General features: G+C 40.1%; 1 protein-coding gene across 5 annotated transcripts; it reads left to right on the top strand.

Annotated features, from left to right (window-relative positions):
- Positions 1-1,073: 1,073 nt before the first annotated feature.
- Positions 1,074-20,362, top strand: ZNF287 (zinc finger protein 287). Of its 5 annotated transcripts, none has more exons than XM_055257134.2 (7): positions 1,074-1,336; positions 2,175-2,249; positions 2,363-2,963; positions 3,662-3,759; positions 6,448-6,574; positions 7,041-7,127; positions 17,235-20,362. In XM_055257134.2, exons 3-7 carry the CDS (start codon positions 2,561-2,563, stop codon positions 18,803-18,805), a joined length of 2,286 nt encoding a protein of 761 aa, XP_055113109.2. In that variant the 5' UTR covers positions 1,074-1,336; positions 2,175-2,249; positions 2,363-2,560; the 3' UTR covers positions 18,806-20,362. The 5 variants fall into 5 exon arrangements, with proteins under 5 accessions (XP_055113109.2, XP_055113107.2, XP_055113110.2 ...); XM_055257132.2 differs by having other exon boundaries at positions 2,105-2,249; XM_055257135.2 differs by having other exon boundaries at positions 1,084-1,336; positions 2,178-2,249.
- Positions 20,363-23,565: the final 3,203 nt, after the last annotated feature.

Genomic DNA, 23,565 nt, shown 5'->3' with positions numbered 1-23,565 from the left:
GGCCATGTTATAATTGGCCGTGGCGCTTCTCTCTTGTTCACTGGAATGCTCACTCTTGGAGCCCAGAGCCACCATGTGATCAGTCCAGCTGCCCTCAGTCCTTTATGCTGGAGAGACCACATTGAGGCACCCTGGTCAAATACAAGCCGAGTTCATCTTTTAGCCCATCTCCTCCCAAGCAGTAGACATGTGAGTGGAAAAGCCATCTTGGAAGCGGGCCCTCCCAGCCATCAAATCATCCCAACAGAGGATACAGACATAATGAGGCAAAGGCCCACCCACTCGGTTCCCCTTTCAAATTCCTCACCATGAAATTTATGAGCATAATAAGGTGATTGTTCTTCAAAACCACTAAGTTTTGGGGTGGTTTGTTAATAGAACAGTAGATAACGGAAACACCTTGAATATGTTTTTCTATGCTTTTATTTTTCCAGTGTTTTATGTATTTTTGTTTTGTGTCTCTTAGAAATAACAGCTGCTCGGGAGGCTGAACCCAGGAGGTTCAAGTGAGAATCACTTGAACCCAGGAGGCGGAGGTTGCAGTGAGCCGAGCTCGCACCATTGCACTCCAGCCTGGGCGACAGAGCGAGACTCCGTCTCAAAAGAAAAAAGAAAAGAAAGAAAGAAAGAACATGGGTTTTTTCCCCCCCAATCTGAGAGTCTCAGAATCAAATTCCTGAGGAGGAAGTGAAAACCTTTAACAGTTAGTATGTATGCACAGTAAAGCCCGAAACCGCACATTAAGTCTTTCTGCCTTTAGACCCACATCTTCCCTGCCGGTTCTTCCTCTAGGAAATCTGGCACCCGGTTTTCTCTGGGTAGTTGGCGCAGGCCTTCAACTCCCGGCGCTCCTCCAGCTGCTGGCACCTCCCTGGCCTCCAAGACGTCTACTAGACCTGCGTCTGCCCGGGGAAACTTTGAAGTTCCCTTCGGAACCTCGCAGGCTGACAAGCAAGTCAGAGCGATGGGTGAAGGAGGTTGTCATGGAGACAGGTCCAGGGCCAGAGGCGCGGGAGGGGGAGGCCGCAGCTTGGGCTCCGATTGGCTCTGCGGGCGCGCAGCGTTCTTCTGGCGCACATGCGCAGTGACGCCGAGGCGAGGTCGCGGCGAAGCAGAGGCGCCGGGGTTTCTGGGCCGGGCTTCTCAGGACCGGGCTGGAACGTGCAGCTCGTGGCCGGGACACTCTGTGCTTTGCGGGGAAGGGAAGTGGCGGAGCCCGAGGACCCGCTGCCGCTCGGGACTGAGCCCGCCACGCAGGCGCCTGTGCCAGCGTCGCCATTGTTGCCTGTGGCCTTAGGGCCGCTCCGGCTGCCCGTCGGCCGGGTCCCAGCGACAGGTATTGATGTCCGGGCGCAGCGCGCGAGTGTCCGCGCGATCAGTGACAGCCCGAGCCCGTCCACGCGCGGGCTCCCGTGCTCGTGGCCTGCGGGAGGGCAAAGACGGGGTGGAGGCTGCTGTGGGCCCAGTCCCAGCGTTGCGCGTCGCACGGTCCCCGACTCCCCCGCTGCACTCGCCCTCGACCCTGCGGCTGAAGAGGAGTAAGAGGCAGAGGGACTTGGCCGGGAAGGGGAGGCGACAGGAGGCAAGGCAAGGCTGTCGCATCTCCTCCGCAGGGCCTTGTAAACAGTTGTCTTTGGTGGCACGACTGTGCCTGAGCAGGGCTCGGAGCTGGAGCCTGGGGACAGGTGGTGTCGGTTCTCCTCCAGATCAGGCCGGTTCTAAGGTTTCCTTCGAGAATCCTGGTTTTGAATATATCCCTAAGGAACTGTCTCCTATAGAAGCACTTAAAGGACTTCAAGTCACACCAACCTCTTCACTCTTTTCCAGTCCAACCCTCTGGTCTTCCCAGCCCTCTGATAGTGAAAGGCTAGAATCGGCTGGCAGTAACATGCAACGCAGATAAATGGCTCGCCTTTTCCCCCTGACAGTTCCCTTGGGAACCTTGAGCACTGTATTAAGAAGAAATTCTCCTAGTTTCTTCCAAGTAACAGATTCGCTCTGTTATTGTTGAGAGTCAGTTCAGTCATTACAGCTTCTGTAACATCAGTGACTAAAATAATGAAACTATTTTCTCTATAAAAATGTTTAATTTTTGTTTCAACAGGTTAGAGGTTTAATCTGTCGTTTTGCTTAGATTCTTTGAGTCATTGCCTCTGACACTACCTTTTTAATAGCAGCTCCATCCCCCACCAACCCCAAGCAGATGGCAGTTCCCTTACAAGTCTAAGGATATAGGGGAGGAAGACAAGGTAAAGCTTATGTGTGTTCATCTATGCACACTGCAAGTCTGTTTCTGTGTGTGTATATGTATAGTAGAGTACACCAGGGATTCTTGACCTTGTGGTCCATGCTTATGTTTCAGGGTCTCTTATCCATCCCTGCAAGTTCTGGGCTCAGAATTTGTCAATAAGGCTGCTAACTCTACCTTGATTCTGTTCTGCCCTCGGCTGCAGCAGCCTTTGATATAGTGTCCTTGTGACTCTAGCATGAGACTTCAAGCAGTTGGCTCACTACTGGAGAAATAAAGGATATTGCCAGATTGACTCTCCTGTCTGTAGCAATGTTAGCCTCAAGCAAGAGGATGAACAGTTCTTCACGTTCTCAAATCCTTCTAAGGTGGAAGTCAGACAAGGCTCAGAGTGGACCCTACAATGTTGAGAAGGAAATCCTTACTTCGAGATTCTTGCGTGACACTGAGACCTGTCGACAGAATTTTAGGAATTTTCCATACCCAGACCTGGCTGGTCCTCGAAAGGCATTGAGTCAACTCCGAGAGCTCTGCCTTAAGTGGCTGAGACCTGAGATTCACTCAAAGGAACAAATTTTGGAGCTGCTGGTGCTGGAGCAATTCCTGACCATCCTGCCTGGTGAGGTTAGGACTTGGGTAAAGTCCCAGTATCCAGAGAGCAGCGAGGAAGCAGTGACTCTGGTGGAGGATTTGACTCAGATTCTAGAAGAGGAAGGTGAGAATCATAGAGCAGAGAGGGGAGGAATCCCTGGGTGGTTAAAGAAGACAACTAGCACATCTGAGCAGCTCCTTTAAAGAAATCAGGGAGAACACTGAGAGGTCCAGGATGCATTTTTTAAAAAGAAAGAAACTGGGGAGAACAAAGGTTAGTGAGTGAGAACAAGGCTTTAACATGAGCTCCATCCTGCATGGTGTTCCCCTTCCAGATTGCTTGGGAGCAAACACACATTATCTAAACCCCCAGGAAAAATGTCTTGAAAGAATGACCAGACACAACCAAATTACCACTGTGTGAGCCCTCAGAAAGTACCTGCAGAGGTTTGCACCATTCTACTAATAAGTCATTTGCTTTGTGAATTGAATTTTACAATAAAATACTTCCAAAAAAGGAAGAAAGGGTCTGGAGAACATTCCCTTATTAAGAGATAACTCACAAAATTAATATCACATAAAGATTTAGTTAAAATGAATTTTGTTCATACTCTAAGATTTTTAGAGCGAGCTTGTTTTTGAAGTCTGTTTTGATGTCTTAGGACAAGTCATTGGCCCTTTCCTCTGATGCTTTGAAGTAGGAGTGCTGTTTTTGATTTCCTTCTTCTCAATTTAAGAAAGTGTAGGCATCTATTTGGTGAGGGGTTTCCTAGGCCATTCAAAAAGGACTAATCTCCCTCATGACCTCTTTCTCTTCTCTAGCTCCTCAAAACTCTACCCTTTCCCAAGATACCCCAGAGGAAGACCCCAGAGGAAAACATGCTTTCCAGGCAGGATGGCTAAATGACTTGGTGACCAAAGTGAGTGTGACTGTCTTTTCTGATTTTAAAATGCCTTCTTAGCGTGTGAGGACATTTTCTGACCTGGCCCTATAATTACTGTGCCCCCAGAAGCTCTATCAAGGACTTAAGCCCAGTTTCTCTCCTATGTTATCTTGGTCTGTTAAGGTAGGTGAATGTACTGTAGAGAAAAGGTGCTTCCATTGCCTTCCCTTGATATGACTTTCCTTACTTTGACTTTGTCAGCAATATCACATAGAGAATGCAAGATTGACCTCCACAGCCAGATGGATTTAGGTTTTGTTTCCCGGCTCTACCATTGGAACTGCAATTTGGGACAAGATACTTAACCTCTCTTAGCCTGAGTTATTCTACTCTCATAAATAGAATTTACCTAGATTGTGAGTATTAAATATTATGAGACTTGTAGTTAGCCTGGATTACAGTTAAGCAATTAATAGATGATTACTATTATTTTTCATCATTAACAAGTAGTTAAAGGCCATGCATTCTGTCATATTACTGTTGATCATGAATTTATATATATTTTTTGAGACAGAGTCGCACTCTGTTGCCCAGGCTGGAGTACAGTGGTGCGCTCTTGGTCCACTGCAGCCTCCACCTCCTGGGTTCAAGTGATTCTCATGCCACAGCCTCTGGAGTAGCTGGGGTTACAGGTGCGTGCCACCATGCCTGGCTAATTTTTGTACTGTTAGTAGAGACAGGGTTTCGCCATGTTGGTCATGCTGGTCTTGAACTCCTGACCTCAGGTGATCCACCTGCGTTGGCCTCCCAAAGTGCTGGGATTATAGGTGTAAGCCACCGTGCCCAGCCATGAGTCTATATTATTTTAAAGAATAGTAACTCAAGCTACCTTAAGAGAAAGATTTACTGAAAAAATGTAACTTTTTTCTGAAATTGGAAAGCCTTTGGTAACCAAGTTAAAATGATTATTCATTGATAATGTGAACATTTACCTGGAAAGCCTAACAAAATCAAGGGAAAAACTGTTAGAAACACTAATAGAAAAATTGGATCAAAGACTAAAGAAAATGACATGCAAAAATTAATCACTTACATATATATACTTATATATATATCTACATATACATATAAAAATGAGATAAATTATAAAGTGAGAAAAATGCTTCCAGTATCACACCCCCAAAAAAATTTTAAAATATCTAAAACTAAGCATAATATAAATATTGCAGTACTTTCATGTCTAATATTTTGTAGAAATGAAAGAAACCTTGAATATTATAAAGTCATCAGTTCTCCCTAATTTATAAACTTAATACAATTTTTAAATCCCAATATGATTTAAAAGAAAAAATTTTTTAAGGGATGGAATCTCACTATGTTGCCCAGGCTGGTCTTAAACTTCTGGCCTCAAAGTGATCCTCCTGCCTTGGCTTCCCAAAGTGCTGGGATTGCAGGTATGAGCCACTGTGCCTGGCCTCCAATATGATTTGTTTAAAGATACTGACAATTATATGAAAAAATAAACACGTGGCCAGGTGCAGTTGCTCACACCTGTCATCCCATCACTTTGGGAGGCCAAGGCAGCTGGATCACCTGAGGTCAGGAGTTTGGAGACCAGCCTGGCCAACGTGGCAAAACCCTGTCTCTACTAAAAATACAAAAATTAGCTAGACATGGTGGCATGCGCCTGTAATCCCAGCTTCTCGGGAGGCCACTGCACTCCAGCCTGGGTGACAGAGCAAGACTGTTTCTCAAACAAAAAAACAGAAAAAATAAACATGTAAGATAATACTATATTTTTAACAAAAGAAGAGCAAACAAGAAAGGCACTAACCTTATCAGATTGTGAAATGTATTTAACAGTGCAGCAGTTCAACACTGTGATTATTGGTATCTGTTATATTTTTTAAAAGAAAGACTGAATTTAACCATAGAACACATAAAAATATCTTAACATTTTAATTATAATATGTTGGATTTATTCTTAAAGCATAGCTTGAAAAGCAAAACCATTCAACTCTGTGTCATCTGTGTTTAAAATTTAAAACTCAAGTCAGGCATGGTGGATCACTCCTGTAATCCCAACACTTTGGGGAGCTGAGGTGAAAGATCGCTTGATTTCAGGAGTTTGAGACCAGCCTGGGCAGCATAGCAAAACCCCATCTCTACAAAAAAAAATTTTAAATTAGCCAGATGTGATGGTGTGTGCCTGTAGTCCCAGCTACTCAGGAGGGTGAGGTGAGAGGATCACTTCTGCCCAGGAGTTCAAGGCTGCAGTGAACAATGATTGTACCATCGCACTCCAGTCCAGGTGACCAGGCGAGACCCTGTCTCTTTTAAAAATAATAATAAACCTTTTCCTTTTAAAAATGGAGCTGCCACCAATGCACGCACTAGTCCAGCACAGGCAACAGAGCGAGACCCTGTCTCTTTTAAAAATAGTAATAATAAACCTTTTCTTTTTAAAATAGAGCTGCCACCAATGCATGCATGAGTGCTAAGTGAAAATAAATTCTGATCTATTTTCAAACTTCCATTTAGGGTCATGGAGAGATGCTGTGGGGCTGTCCATATGGCGGGGGAGGGTTTTGACTAGACAACTTCTAGGATCCTGCTAAAGCTTAAAATTCTGTGACAATCCGCCACCATACATACACCCAGTGTTATCAGTGTCCACTTTGCCATTAGTTCTTGAACGGAGTTAAGTTACATTTGATATTTTAGGAATCGATGACATTCAAAGATGTGGCTGTAGACATCACCCAGGAGGACTGGGAGTTAATGCGTCCTGTGCAGAAGGAATTATACAAGACTGTGACGTTACAGAACTATTGGAACATGGTTTCTCTGGGTAAGGATCATCTGCATCCCTCCTCCTCCCTGCCTGTCCCCATTAAAAATGGGTTGGTCCTCAGACATGCTTGGCTAAAAATGGGGTCTAGAAATAAATGCTCTTATCCCATTCAAGCACAAAAGTGACTGTTTTACTCCCGTTTCCCAAATGAAAGGTTTTTAAGTGAGAGAACATTGGCAACTGATGCACAGCTTCATAGTGCTGCCACCTGATGCTGCCTTGCCCAGCCTTTGCTACCCTAAGGGAAGGTTTCTTCCTTCACATATCCTCTTCAGTGGCAGGAAATTGTTATCCTGTCTCTGAAAGGATAACAACCAACAGCCTAATTCTCTTATTAGATCATGTCCATGAACTATTATTTTCCTACAGAGATCTGTTCTCCCAGATAGGTAGAAGTCTGGTAATAAAACTTTGAGCAACCGTTTATCTCCAGGATAAAATTCATTATATTCCTCCTGAACAGGACTTACAGTGTACAGACCAACTGTGATTCCCATATTGGAAGAACCATGGATGGTGATAAAAGAAATTTTAGAAGGCCCTAGTCCAGGTGAGAAATAAAAAGCACATGAGCTTCTTGCATTTAAGAATCTATATCCTAAATCTGGTGAGAAATGCATTTTAAATATGACCAGGTCACTTTTTGTAAAGGCATTCTAGCCTGTGAAGAACACTGAGCTGTTTGGCATTGCTTCCTTACAGAGGCCTCTTCAGGAAGAGCTTCTGAACATCACTATTAACACACTTTTCCCGGGTCTCTTCTCATTTTATCCTTCTACGTGACCTCTAGGTCCCATCTCTTAGAGCTTTGTCTAGGGCTTTCATTGTGCCACTTTCCCCTTCCTCTAGATTTAAACATGCATGAATGCACCCTAAAAATTTAAATGTTAAACCTTCTTCTTTTTGAGTTTCTTTTATTCTGTTCACTGACAAATCCCTACATCCGCCTGCCTTCACTTTTCTAAATCATCCCTTTCTTTTTTATTTTCTAATTATTTAAAAAGATAATATATTCACAAGATTCAAAATGTTTAAAAATACATAAAGCAAAATATATATATAAATATATATGAATGTCCCACCTGAATACCACATTCACCCAGTTCCTACATCTCCCCAGCATGTGACCGCTGTCATAAGAGCATGAACCACTGTTTTGCTGTAGAAGTCTGTAATAAAGTTCCACATAAGTAGAAGTCAGGTAATAAAGTTTGAACAACTGTTGTCTCCAGGATAAAAGTGTGGTGATAAACAGTTATTTGAGATGTTTATTTTGCTTTGGGTTTTTTGCATATAAAGTCAATATAAAAATAGTTTTTCTCCATTTTTAATATGAATGGTAGCATACTATACATACTGTTTTGTACCTGCCTTTTTTAACTTAAAAGTATATCTTGGAAAGCCTTCCAAATGAGTATGTAAAGAGCTTCCTCATTTCTTTTTTTATATCTGCATCATATTTTTATTATTTAACTTGTTCCTTATTCATGGACTTTTTCATTCTCATTCCTTGCTTATTCCCTCCACAATAACTTCATTTTAAAAGATTTCAAACCTACACAGGCACATTACATTCATCACTATGTACTGTCTACTTGGAATCACTAATTATCATCATTTAGCCACTTTTGCTGTATCTCTATACAAAGGTTTTTGCACTGAGCCATTTTACAGTTAGCTATAGACATCATGACAACCCCTAAATACCTCCTAAGAACATGAACATTCTTCTGCATAAGGATGATACCATTCTCTCATTGTAGATATTTAACATTTATATAATAGTATCATCAAATGTATAGTCAAATATTCAGATTTTCCCAACTGTCCTAAAAAAATCCTTTATAGATATTTTTCTCCCCAGTACAGAATCCAGTCAAGAATCATGTATTCTACTTGCGTATCTCCTATCTTTAGTCCCTTTTAATAGAGAAATGTTCCCCAGCCTTTTTTCTTTTTTAAAAAAAGTCTTTCATGATATTGACATTTTTTAAAGGTTCCCAGCCAGTTTTTTTAAATGACCTACAGTTTAGATTTGCCTCATTGTTTCCTAAAGATTAGTCAGTTTAAACATTTTGCCAAGAATATTTGAAAGGTGATGTGTATCTTCCATTGCATTTCCTCAGGAGGTACATAATGGTAATTCATCTCATCATTGGTGATGCTCAGTTTGGTTAAGGTGTGTACAGGATCTCTGCTTTTTAAAGGTGCATTCTTTGTGATTAATAAGTAATCTGTGGAGTGATACTTTGAGGTCACATGACTATTCCTTGATAATCTTTTACTTAAAATTTTTAGCATCCATTTGATGATCTTTGCATTATTATATTGCTGGTTGCAAAATGGTGATTTTCTTTTTTGTTGTTTTTGAGATGGAGTTTCACTCTTGTCACCCAGGCTGGAGTGCAATGGTGTGATCTCCTCTCACTGCAACCTCTGCCTCCTGAGTTCAAGCAATTCTCCTGCCTCAGCTTCCGCGGTAGCTGGGATTAGAGGCATGTGCCAGCACACTGGGCTAGTTTTTGTAGTTTTAGTAGAGACAGGTGTCACCATGTTGGCCAGGCTGGTCTCAAACTCCTGACCTCGGGTGATCCACCCGCCTTGGCCTCCCAAAGGGCTGAGATTACAGGCGTGAGCCACTGCGCCCAGCTGCAAAATGGTGATTTTTTTTTTTTTTTTTTTTTGAGGTGGAGTCTTGCTCTGTTGCTCAGGTTGGAGTGCAGTGGCGGGACCTTGGCTCACTGCAACCTCTGCCTCCCAGGTTCATGCCATTCTCCTGCCTCAGCCTCCCAAGTAGCTGGGACCACAGGCGCCCGCCACTACGCCTGGCTAATTTTTTGTATTTTTAGTAGAGACGGGGTTTCACCATGTTAACCAAGATGGTCTCAATCTCCTGACCTTGTGATCCACCCACCTCGGCCTCCCAAAGTGCTAGGATTACAGGCGTGAGCCACCACTCCCAGCAAAATGGTGATTTTCTAATCCAGTCATCTTTTCTAAATGAGTAATACCATTCTTCATTAAAGAATAGCCCTTTTGGCCAGGTATGGTGGCTCACACTTGTGATCCCAGCACTTTGGGAGGCCAAGGTGGGCGGATCATGAAGTCAAGAGTTCAAGACCAGCCTGGCCAACACAGTGAAACTCTGTCTCTACTGAAAATACAAAAATTAGCTGGGCATGGTGGCGGCGCCTGTAATCCCAGCTACTCGGGAGGCTGAGGCAGGAGAATCACTTGAACCCGGGAGGCGGGGGTTGCAGTGAGCCAAGATTGTGCCACTGCACTCCAGCCTGGGCAACAGAGCTAGACTCCATGTCAAAAAAAAAAAAAAGAATAGCTCTCCCTCCCCCACCCCATTTATATATATATACCACTGTTGACTAATGGAAATTTTAAAAATTCAGTATATTAGTCTGCCAGTCATGGTGGCTCACTCCTATAATCCCAGCACTTTAGGAGGCCAAGTGAGTGGATCACTTGAGGTCAGGAGTTTGAGACCAGCCTGGCTAACATGGTAAAACCCTGTCTCTACTAAAAATAATAATAATAATACAAAAATTAGCTGGGCGTGGTGGCACGTGCCTGTAGTCCCAGCTACTTGGGAGGCTCAGGCAGAAGAATCTCTTGAACTTGGGAGGTAGAGGTTGCAGTGAGCCAAGATTGTGCCACTGCACTCCAGCCTGGGCAACAGAGCAAGACTCCATCTCAAAAAAAAAGAAAAAAGAAAAAAATATATATATGTATGTATATTTATTTATTATCAGTCCATTAATTCCAGTTTTTACATTTTGTTTTGTGTTTTTGATGCTCAGTTGTCCCAAATTTGGGCACACTAGCATCAAACAAAGTCCAGCATCTTTTTGACATGTCCCAATTTGTCTTCAACCATTTCCTTGTTTTCTGGCACAGCCAGATGTTCTTTAGGCTCACCTTATGCTCACCTTAGACTTGAGATTTCTCTAAGGAACCCTGATTCATTTTAGTAGGGAATGGTATTGAGAAACCAAGATCTGGGCCATAAGCATATTCACTGTTTATGGGTATCATTGCTTTCGCTCAGTGGATAGAACTAGGAAGTGTGTGTGTGTGTGTGTGTGTGTGTGTGTGTGTGTGTTCTTTTAAGTCAGGAGTTCATACTTAAACCCCAATTCAAATCTAACACCACAAGGATATTCCATTTTATATATTCCCATATTCCATTTTGTATCTCCTTTCTTATACAGTGAATAACCTGGTTTCCAACAACATCAGTATATTTACTTATTTGCTATATCATATGTTACACACAAAAATAGTTTCAAATTCACATTAATCTAACAATCTGGAAAGTTCAAGATTTCTTTGAAGTCCTTTTTGTCCTTAGAATATATACCACTAAGGATAGTGTTTTTTTGCTTTTTAAAATTATTTTTAATTTACATTTTTGAGTATGCAAAAACAGTAACATGGCTGAGAACTCAAAAACTATATGGAAAGGTATACATTTCCTTTCCTTCTGCTCTCTTCCCACCTACTCCCTATAGGTAACCATGATCATTGGTTTCTGGTGTATCCTTCGTATGTTTCTCTTTGCAAAAATAAATTATTAATATATTATCTTCTTTTGTATACGAAAGAAGTATACTATGTATATTCTTGCATCTTGCTTTTATTCCATTTTTTATTTCATTATTTTATTTTATTGCTGTTGTTGAGACAGAGTCTCACTCTGTTGCCCGAGCTGGAGTGCAATGGTGTGATCATGGCTCACTGCAACCTCCATCTCCTGCATTCAAGCGATCCTTCCACCTCAGCCTCCTGAGTAGCTAGGACTACAGGTGCATGCCACCATGCCCAGATAATTTTTTTTTTTTCTTTGAGATGGAGTCTCACTGTCACCCAGGCTGGAGTGCAGCGGCACGATCTCGGCTCAGTGCAGGCTCCGCCCCCCCGGGGTTCACGCCATTCTCTTGCCTCAGCCTCCCGAGTAGCTGGGACTACAGGCGCCCGCCACCTCACCCGGCTAATTTTTTGTATTTTTAGTAGGGACGGGGTTTCACCGTGTTAGCCAGGATGGTCTCGATCTCCTGACCTCGTGATCCGCCCACCTCGGCCTCCCAAAGTGCTGGGATTACAGGCGTGAGCCACCACGCCTGGCCAATTTTTGTATTTTTTGCAGAGGCAGGGTCTTGCCATGTTTCCCAGACTGATCTCAATTGCTGGGCTCAAGCGATCCGCCTGCCTTGGTCTCTGGTGCTGAGATTACAGGTGTGAGCCATGGCGCCCAGCCATTATTCCATTTTTTAAATCTAAGACACTGACTTCTTGTATGTCCACCAATATGGATGCTAGTATATAACAATGAATTAAACAATAATGACAAATATGATATGGCCAGGCACAGTGGCTCACACCTGTAACCCCAGCACTTTGGGAGGCTGAGGCAGGCAGATCGCTTAAACTCAGGAATTTGAGACCACCCTGGGCAACATAGTGAGATCTGTCTCTACTAAAAAAAATTTTTTTTAATTAACTGGTCGTGGTGATGCATGACTAGTCCCAGCTACCAGGGAGGCTGAAGTGAGAGGATAACTTGAGCCTAGGAGATCAAGGCTGCAGTGAGCCAAGATCGCACCACTGCACTCCCACTGGGTGACAGAGTAAGACTCTGTATCAAAAAAAAAAAAAAAAGATATGCTACCTTAGAGTGAATTGTTTCACTTTTTAAGAAAACTAACTAACTTTGGTCATCAGGTATTTAAAGGGTCATAAACTTTAAAAGCTAATTCTTCTCTATAATTTATGGCCTTATATGCCTTAGTTGGCAAAATACAAAATGCACCTACAGCACACTAAATTCTCTGAGGAACAAATTCTGCACACTCTAGGCACTGAGGACACATACATAGTATAATGGAAATAAGCCTGAATTAGAGTCAGGATAGTCTTCTGGGAGATACTTGCAGTCTGAAGTCACTTTAACTTCTCAACACGAGGAGTTTTTTTCGATCATCAGAGAGCACAAATTTGGGCTCTGAATACTCAAGAAAGGGCAATGTATGGTTATGCATTTGGAGAGGGGGGATTTTTCTCCCCCAAAGAGCACCAAGACTGAGAAAGACAGTTCCTTTTTTCCTTCTGTAGAGGTGAGGTTTTGGGGGTTTTTTTTTCTAGCCTAGCCTGTTCTCACATAGTGTGTAGTCCTCTGTTCAGAGGACTCCTGTCAGCCTCCTCTCCTTGGCTGGGCCCCAGCCTTTGTCTTCTAGCCCCAGAGTCCCTTGTACCCTCAGAATGGAAGCTTAAGGTCATCAAACATGATTGAGGAGCTGTCTCAGGCAGTCAACTTCAACCGTTACTGACTTCTTGCCTTCCTGCTTTTACTTAATTTTTGGCCTGTGTGGATTTTGCTTTCTTGCCAGCTCAGAGATATATAGTAAGTTGAATCTACCTTTGGTTAGGGTACTTCAGGAAGTAGGTTAGTCACACTTCAGGAAATGGAAACTTTGGTGATTAACAAACAGAATAGTCGTATTGGTTTGATGGCCATTACTGTCTCAGTTCTTTTATAGTTCCTTATGTTTACATTTTATAGTTTATAGTTCTTTATGTTTATACAGTACCTTGCCATTCTTTGAGGTTCAGTTCAAATCACACTTCCCCCACTGAAGCTTTCCTTGATTACCTGAGTCAACATTAATCTCCTCTGTTTAGAAATGTTATACCACTGTTTGTCCTTATTAACCAACAGATAACACTTCTAACCAATCCTTTCTGTTTTTACTGATAAACACATATTCAAACCCTGCTTAATGATCTGTTTCAGAAGTTTTAGTATACTTAATTTGTTTTAAGATGTGCGTTTATCAGCTGGGTGCAGTGGCTCATGCCTGTAATCCCAGCACTTTGGGAGGCCGAGATGGGTGGATCACCTGAGGTCAGGAGTTCAAGACCAGCCTGACCAACATGGAGAAACCCCATCTCTACTAAGAATACAAAATTAGCCGGGCGTGGTGGTGCATGCCTGTAATCTCAGCTACTCGGGAGGCTGAGGCAAGAGAATCGCTTGAACCCGGGAGGCGGAGGTTGCAGTGAGCCGAGATCACCCCATTGCACTCCAGCCTGGGCAACAAAAGCAAAACTCTGTCTCAAAAAAAAAAAAAAAAAAAAAAAAGTGCGTTTATAGTAGCAATTTATTTATGGTCATTATCCAGTCTTGTCACTTTAAGTTTGTTAATTATAACTTTAGTACTTTTCAGTTGTATGTACAATCTGTCATAGACTTATACTGATTACATAGAAGTTGAACTCAGCTTCTGGTATTAACTCATCTCTTTTTTGTGTATATATACACCTACTGGTACAGTCCATCCACATTCTCATTTTCTTTTGGGGAGGGGAATAACAAATCCTGGCTTGAGAAAGTTGGTTTATAAATTTTTTTCTTTCATAAAAGTAATAGAACTATTTTCTATTTTTCATTGCTTTTTATTTTGCTATACCTACTGGAATGGAATATACTTTATACTTTATAAACTACTTACTTTTGTACTTTATAAACTACTTATAAACTTTTATAAGTTTTTTAAACTTATACTTTATAAACTACTTACTAGTACTAAATAGCAACAAAAGTAATATAGCAAATTTATTGAAAATTAGAAACTAGAAAAGAAAACCTATAATATCATTATTAGCATTTTGTTAATCTTTTTCCACTTCTGATATGTTTTCATGCTTGTTATGATACTCTTTTTTCATTTAACGTTACTCCTAAACATTTTCTTATGTAAACTATGATTTTATATTTGAATAAAAGTTTAAAAAGTAGTTTGTAAATTCAAGCAGTACAAGGAAGCAAATATTAAGTGTCCCTCTCCCCTCATTCATGACCAGGACCTTCTCCCCTTAGATTATATGTGTGTGTGTGCGTGTGTGTGTGTGTGTGTGTGTCTGTGTCTGTCTGTAACACAAATAGCATATCTTTACACAGCTAGGATCTTGCTCTACATTTTTTATACACCTGCTTTTTTTTTCACTTAATGTGTTCTGCACACCTTTTCATATCAATGTACCTAGACCTACCTAATTATTAGTTATCAATATTATGTTATCCCTTATTCTATTAATAACTAGCCCCTTACTGATGATGTAGCTGTCATTTTCAATTACTGCATATTACTCAATTGAATAGATATATTTGTAAAGGTATTATACTGTGATCTTCCTCTTAGAAAGTTTCTGAAGTATTTAGTACCATTTTTGCTATATTATAAATTCCATATTTGATTAAATTACATTATGTAATTCTTGATATTTGCAAGTTATATGTTTCCCACCTGGTTTCAAAGGAGAAAGAGGTTGTAACTTAAATTTTGTGTTAAATAATTATTCAAGAAACGTAATAGGCACCAACAAATACATATTTGGCTGCCTTATTACAGCCAGGTTAGATTGAGGGTCAACCTCTTTGGTTTGGTTTGGTTTGGGGTGTGTGTGTGTGTGTTTGGTTATGTGTATGCATGCACATCTGTGTATGCTTTCATTTTAGTTCTCCTTTTTACATGTTAATGTCATTTATTTTACCATTTCAGTTGAGTCGCCACCATATCGAGAGTCTTGGGCCATTTTCTAAAGGAAATGTGAAAGAAGGATAAGCTATTTCCAGAATTTACATCTAGGTTGGAAATACAAGAAATGTACAGAATTGTGAATTACAGTCATGTGCTGCATAATGATGTTTTGGTCAACAACAAACTGCATGTATGACAGTGGTCCCATAAGACAACAATGGAGCATATATAGAAGCCTGATACATAAGCACTTGATATTTGTCTTGCAGATCAAGTAGGGGAAATGATTGATATTCAGTAATAGTGCTGGTAGATTTAGCTTTCCATATTTAAAAAAGGATATATATATATATATATATATATATATATGATGTAGGTTCATATACGTATACTCTATGATGCTCACACAGTGATGAAATCGACCAACACCACATTCCTCAGAACGTATCCTCATTGTTAAGCAATCCATGACTGTACTCATATAAAGTCAAGTTCTGTCATGAGCCCAATACTATATTGTGTTGAACCATATAAGGTTGCTGACATTCAGCCATTTTGACATATAAAAAAAGGCAATTTCCTACATGATTCAACCTAATCTGTATTTTATTTTATTTATTTGGAGACAGGATCTTGCTCTGTCATCCAGGCTAGAGTGCAGTGGGGCGATCATGGCTCACTGCAACCTCCGCCTACAGGGTTCAAGCAATTCTCATGCCTCAGCCTCCCAGGTAGCTGGGACTACAGGTGCACACCACCACATCTGTCTAAATTTTTCTATTTTTAGTAGAGACAGAGTTTTGCCATGATGGCCAGGCTGGTCTGGAACTCCTGACCTCAAGTGATCCAACTGCCTTGGCCTCCCAAAATGCTGGGATTACAGGAATAAGCCACAGAGCTTGGCCTCTAATCTGTATTTTAAATTCAAAGAGAAATATGAGCTGGACTATAAACATCTTTTTTAATAGGTGGAGAAGGCATTGTAAAAGAAGGCCTAGAGTCTAGGATTAGCATGGCATCTAGAGAAGATTATGAAGAAGCAGTGGATAACTTTAGGCCGGGTGTGGCGGCTCATACCTGTAACCCTAGCACTTTGAGAGGCTGAGGCAGGCGGACCACCTGAGGCCAGGAGTTTGAGGCCAGCCTGGCCAACCTGGTGAAACCCTGTCTGTATTAAAAATAGAAAAATTAGCTGGGCATGATGGTTCCTGCCTGTAATCCTAGCTATTCGGGAGTCTGAGGCAGAAGAATCACTTCAACCTGGGAGGCAGAGGTTACAGTGAGCCAAGACGGCACAGAGTTTGTCTCAAAAAAAAAAAAAAAAAAAAAAGTAGTAGTGGATAACTTTAAATTAAGCTGAACATGAGTTGTAGTGGGAGACAGAATAGAATAGAAAGGGCTGAATTATTTTGGGACTGAATGCCAAGTGGAGGTATTTTAAACTTTTTAACTTTTATACTTTAAGCCAATAGTCCTTAAACTTTGGTATATAGCAAAACTGCTGGGTTTAATAAAACAGATTACTAAGCTCTACTGCCAGAGTTTCTGATTCAGTATGTCTGGGTGAGACCCAATAATGTTAACACATTTCTAGATGATAGTGATGCATATGCTGCTAGTGGACTCCCTTGAGAGCCATTGTTTTAGGCTATGGGAGATTTACTAGAGATAATTTGAGCATAGAAAGCACTTGGTGAAATTGCTTTAGAAATATTACGTGGGATTGTGCAGAGCAGATTGGAAGAGAGAGTGATGAGAGTCAGCATGTCTACTTTATGAACCCATTACATAAATTAACCCATGAGGCCATCCCAAGTTATCCCACACAGTGTTGTCACTGTTTTGACTTCTCTCAGCTCTGTCACCTGACTTAATCTGTTTTATTCCCTCTGTGTCCATGTTGAATATGAAGAACCTGTCTGTTTTCAACAACTTAGTCTCCCTTTTTTTGCCCTTTTTGTTTCCTTTCCCAAGTTTTAAAGACCATGATGATGAGGTTTTCAGAGCTGTTCTCTTTGGGCATTTTATTATGTTTATTATTTTGTTTCTATTTTGGCAGTTTCCTTTCTCCAAATAAATGAAGATTTTTTATATTTTTTTTATTTCAGAATGGGAAACTAAAGGCCAAGCATGTACTCCAGTGGAGGATATGTCTAAACTCACAAAGGAAGAAACCCAGACCATCAAATTAGAAGACTCATGTGACTACGATGATAGATTAGAGAGGCGAGCAACAGGTGGCTTCTGGAAAATTCACACTAATGAAAGAGTTTTCAGTTTGAAGTCAGTCCTTTCACAAGAATATGATCCTACAGAAGAATGTCTTAGTAAATATGATATATATAGAAATAATTTTGAAAAGCATTCAAACCTAATTGTACAGTTTGATACCCAATTAGATAATAAAACTTCTGTGTATAATGAAGGCAGGGCAACCTTCAATCATGTCTCATATGGTATTGTACATAGGAAAATACTTCCTGGAGAGAAGCCTTACAAGTGTAATGTGTGTGGGAAAAAATTTAGGAAATACCCATCCCTCCTGAAACACCAAAGTACCCATGCCAAAGAGAAATCGTATGAATGTGAAGAATGTGGGAAAGAGTTTAGGCATATCTCATCCCTCATTGCACATCAGAGAATGCACACTGGAGAAAAACCATATGAATGCCACCAGTGTGGTAAAGCCTTCAGCCAGCGTGCACACCTTACCATACATCAGAGAATTCATACTGGAGAGAAACCCTATAAGTGTGATGACTGTGGGAAAGACTTTAGTCAGCGTGCACACCTTACCATCCATCAAAGGACACATACTGGAGAGAAACCATATAAATGCTTGGAATGTGGTAAAACCTTCAGTCATAGTTCATCACTGATTAATCATCAGAGAGTTCATACTGGAGAAAAACCTTATATATGCAATGAATGTGGGAAGACTTTCAGTCAGAGTACACACCTTCTTCAGCATCAAAAAATACATACTGGGAAGAAACCATATAAATGCAATGAATGTTGGAAAGTGTTTAGTCAAAGTACTTACCTTATTCGACATCAGAGAATTCATTCTGGAGAGAAGTGTTATAAATGTAATGAATGTGGAAAAGCCTTTGCTCATTCCTCAACCCTTATTCAACATCAAACCACTCACACTGGAGAGAAATCCTATATATGTAATATATGTGGGAAAGCCTTCAGCCAGAGTGCAAATCTTACTCAACATCATAGAACACATACTGGAGAGAAACCATATAAATGCAGTGTGTGTGGGAAAGCATTCAGCCAGAGTGTGCACCTTACTCAACATCAGAGGATTCATAATGGAGAAAAACCCTTTAAATGCAATATATGTGGGAAAGCATATAGACAAGGTGCAAATCTTACTCAGCATCAAAGGATTCATACTGGAGAAAAACCCTATAAATGTAATGAATGTGGGAAAGCTTTCATTTATTCCTCATCACTTAATCAACATCAGAGAACTCATACTGGAGAGAGACCCTATAAATGTAATGAATGTGATAAGGATTTTAGCCAGAGAACATGCCTTATTCAACACCAGAGAATTCACACAGGAGAGAAACCCTATGCATGTCGTATATGTGGTAAAACCTTCACCCAGAGTACAAACCTTATTCAGCATCAACGTGTTCATACAGGTGCCAAACATCGTAATTAATGGATAAGGGAAACTTCAATTCAGTTTTGCAGCTTCGTTTCAATTTTATTTTGTGCATTCTGTGTGTCGAAACATTCAGAAGAAATCCGAAGAAGTGCAATATGTTAGATACCACTCAGCAGAAGTATCAGAAGTAGTGGTATGGATATAACCTATTTAGATTTAATGTGAAATTTAAGAAGGAAACTTGACTTCTTAACCTTAATTTGATATGAGTTTAATTCATTACAGAAAGAAACCCTGTGAAGGGTATTCAAAAACGTAACTCATCAACTCTTTATTTCAAGTACAGTCATCCCTCAGTATACTCGGGAGATTGGTTCCAGGACCCCCCATGTATACCAAAATCTACCCATACTCAAGTTGCACAGTCAGCCTGGTGGAACCTGTGTATATGAAAAGCCCTACATCTACGCAGGTTTCCCATCCTTGAATAATGTGCTTTCAAACTCTGTTCAGTTGAAAAAAAATTTCCAGTATAAGTGGATCTGTACAGTTCAAACGTGTTGTTCAAGGGTCAACTGTACATCCTAATGAGGCCTTATAAGTGTAACTTAGGAAGGTGTCCATCAAGTAGAGATTTCACACTAGAGAGTGATCTTAAAATTACAGAAAAGAGAAAGCTGCTTTCAGGCCTTTTATTCCCAGCTTTGAAGCCTTAAAATATGTAAAGGACTCCCTTCCCTGTTTTACTTCCCCTTCTCCCGTTATGCCATAACTGCCATATGGATCCAGTAGGTTTGAAAAAAAAACAGTTGGAAGTATCTTAAAGATTTCTGTGTGACCACGGTTTGGTTACACCTTCCCTCAGATATGGAAATATTAAAGAGAAGCTTAATGAAAGATATGTTATAATAGAAACTAATGTGTATGTAACATTAGATGTGTAGAGATTTAGTTAAATGGGCAAAAATTAAATGCCCCAAGCTTAAATGAACTTTCAATACACATTAGCCTTGATTTCACTAGGTTTTGACATTCAAGGGCATCCTGAAGGAAAAAAGTAGGTATAAAATATACAGTTCCCATTTTTTTCACCTGACTCCTAAATTTATACTTTAGGTTTCTTTGTGACTGTTTTACTATGGAAAGTTCATTTCTTCCACTGAAACACGTTTCTTGAGTGTCTGCTATGCTCAGGTCCCAAACTTCCTAATTGGATCCTCTCAAGTCTTGTTACAGTGCTGAAACAGGTGGTTTACACAACAAACAGATTTCTAGAGTGATGAGAAAGTGAGGATGTGATATTTTGTCATGGGTTGAGCGTAAGCAACCTGCTAAAATGGGTTGCCAAATGCTACCTATGTCCCAAGAGAAGGAAGTGGAAGTAATAGTGTAGCTATATAAATAATGTGAGAAAAAAATAAATAAAGGAAAATAGATTTGAGTTCACTGCAGAATGTGGGTCAGGGGAAAAGGTGAAATTTTAATGGAGTGAGGAAAACATACATAGATAATTGCTATAACATGAAATGTAATTGGACTTGCTTTGCCTATGAAATGAGAGTGGCTAAATAAAAAAGAATTCAGCCTGGTTATTAGAAGAAACAAACAAAATGACTGATTTTTAAAGAATAATTGGAAGCCTGACACTCCTTCATACATACAAGTAAAATAGAGATTACTCTTAACATGTCAGGAAAAAATTTAATTGGAAAAAGCATTGATGCAGTAATCATTAAACAATGATAACTGGGTTTGTGGGTCTCAAACATAAAAGGAAAACTGGCAGAAATGCAAACAGAAATAGATAAAAATACTATTGTATTTCATATTTACAGCATTCCACTACCAGAATATAAGGCCATATTCTGAGAACTGAGATTTCATTGTGCTCATATTTGTTTCTCCAGTCCCTTGCATAATAGTGCATGGTCAATACATGGTTGAATTAATGAATAAATTATGTAAATTAGATTTCAGTAATAAAGTAGAATTGACTGGCATGGAGTGAAAATTGGTATAACTAAAAATACTTTTGTGCATATATCAAAGAAATGTTCAACAAATAACATTTACTTGGGAACTGCTTAAAAATTGTGAATCAGATTTCATGGGACATCTTTGTACAGGAAGTTTTCCTGAGCTAAATGAGGGGAAATTGATATCAATTCTGGTACTATAAATATCAATTTAAGCATGTATTAACCATGCAACTTCCTTTGGACATTACTGTTTATAAAACCATCCTACAAACAGGTACTGAAGTAAAGACCCAGGATGCTAGCATCCTAAAGGCTATATTATTGAGTGTTTTCTTTAAAAAACTTGATTTCCATTTCCCTTACATTAGTTAACCTTGGTTTCATAGTATCATCCTGCACAAAGTACAGGTTGCAGAATACTCAAACTGTGCTTATATAGCTATGTTTTTTAAAGTAATAGTTGTTTGAAAATCTTATTTTTTTTGATGCTGCTTCATCCCTCACACAGCACTTATTTCCCTTTGAGCATGTGGCATGTGACAGTCCATAGCGCCTTCCTTTGCATTACTCTGTATTTCCTGCCTTTGTATGTTTTATGTAAATAATGCATTTATAAAGTCTTCCACTGATAAACAGAGGCAATTGATGCCCTTATAAAATAACAGACTAGTAATAGTGGAGAACCCTAGATCTTTGTGTATTTTTCCCACTTTTACGATTGTCTGACCCACAAATTATTCAACAGTTTTTAGCAAATAGCCTTATTTTCCAGAACTTTTTATTATGAGTTTTCAAATATACAGAAAGTTTTAAAAATAATAAAATTAACTGTATACCCACCTAAATTTAAAAACTAACATTTTGCCATATTTTTTTTTTAACCAAACATTGGTAAGTAACTTACAGACATGACATTTCATCTCTAAATACTTAAGCATGCATCTTATAAAAATAAGGATGGTCTTTTACATAACCACAATACATTTACATACCTTTAAAAAAAAAAAACAGTAATTCCCTAATATCTGAAGACCTAGTCTATGTTTAAATTTCCTCTGTTGATCCAGTCAGTTTTCACACATAGTATTTGATTATCTGTTTCATCTATCTAGAACAGTCCCCACTTTGGTTTTTCCTTTTTTTTTTTTTTTTGAGATGGAGTCTCACTCTGTCACCCAGGCCGGAGTGCAGTGGCACAATCTCGGCTCACTGCAAGCTCCGCCTCCCAGGTTGACACCATTCTCCTGCCTCAGGCTCCTGAGTAGCTGGGACTACAGGCGCCCGTCACCACACCTGGCTAATTTCTTTGTCTTTTTTTAGTAGAGACGGGGTTTCACTGTGTTAGTCAGGCTTGTCTCGATCTCCTGACCTCGTGATCCACCCGCTTCGGCCTCCCAAAGTACTGGGATTACAGGCGTGAACCACCACGCCCGGATGGTTTTTCCTCTTTAAGAGAGCAGGTCAGTTGTCTTGAAAAATGTCTCACGTTCAGGATTCAACTGATTATTTACATGTGGGTTGTTCCGGTACCCCCTGTAGTTTCCATAAATTAGAAGTTAGGGCAAAAGGCTTGATTGGGTTGTTTAAACATTTTTAATGATAACACCTCACAGATGTATTTCATAGTGCATCATATCAAAAGTCTCATTAATATCAGGTTGACCCACTATCAATGGATCACTCATTTGAGGTCACCAGATCTTCCCAATAAAGGTAGTTTTTCCTATTGCAATTAGTCTGTGGACTGACACTGGCAGCACGTGGATATTTCGATTGCCAACAACTTTTTACCTGGTAAAAAGTAACCAACGGTGATCGTTGCCTGAATCCATTGTCTCATCAATGTTTGCAAAATGACAATTTTCTAATTCTATCACTCTACATTTGTTGAGTGGCATTCTTGTATAACCTTCCCTCATCAACTAGGAATGCACTAGAGGCACAGTCAGCAATTATTTTCCCTTAATTACCAGTGTAGGAGTTTAATTACCAGTAAAGAGTTTGATGCTCTCATCTGCAGTGATAACGAATGATTCAATGTGTTAACAGTCATTTATCATCATTGTTTCTGATGTTCAGATTGTCCCAAATTTGGCCAGGTGGAGCCCTTCAAGTATCTCTTACGTCCTTTTGACATTCACTCTCTAGTCTTTGGACACTTGATTGCCTTCTAACACAAGATATCTCAAGTTGACCTTGCATTTTCAATGCCCCAGGCATGGAATGAAACCTTTTTCCAAGAATCCCTGGCTGCTTTTAATAGGTAGCTATTTAGAAACCAAGATCTGGGCACTGGGCATTCTCACTGCTCCTGGAGTGTCACCGGCAATTCTTTCCAACCATTCAAGTTGGTTTTCATAAAGACAACTCTTCACTCATGCCATCAGTTATGTAATATCTGTGTAATGAGGGATATAATTACATAACTGGGAGAAACTTTCAGGTGCAAACAACTAAATCTTGTTAAGCATGCACCTAAATTGGAGAGAACACTTCCATGTTATGTATGCTAGAAAGCAGCAAATTAGCTGCAAAAGGCCTGTGACAAGGCCATCAGGAAATTTACAAGGGAATAGAGCTTGTCAGTTAATCTGCCAAGTGGGTTAAGTAGAGGGCAATTAAGAAAGCAACTAGATGTATACCTAATACGTTGTGTTTTAACTATTATATGTCTTGATAACTTACGGTATTTCTAAGCTAATAGCCCTCCTTTCCCATCACATCTCTTAAGGCAGATTTCTGGTAAGATCTAAATATTAATCCTAAGGATCTGTTTCATGCAAATCTAAGTACTAGTTTTTCTTACTAAACCTTTATTTGGTCTCTAAAACTTTA

The sequence above is a fragment of the Symphalangus syndactylus genome, chromosome 20 (genome assembly GCF_028878055.3).
Source record: "Symphalangus syndactylus isolate Jambi chromosome 20, NHGRI_mSymSyn1-v2.1_pri, whole genome shotgun sequence".
NCBI classification, from domain to species: Eukaryota; Metazoa; Chordata; class Mammalia; order Primates; family Hylobatidae; genus Symphalangus; species Symphalangus syndactylus.
The sequence above is the reverse complement of the archived record's forward strand: the minus strand, read 5'-3'. Positions and strand labels throughout refer to the sequence as shown.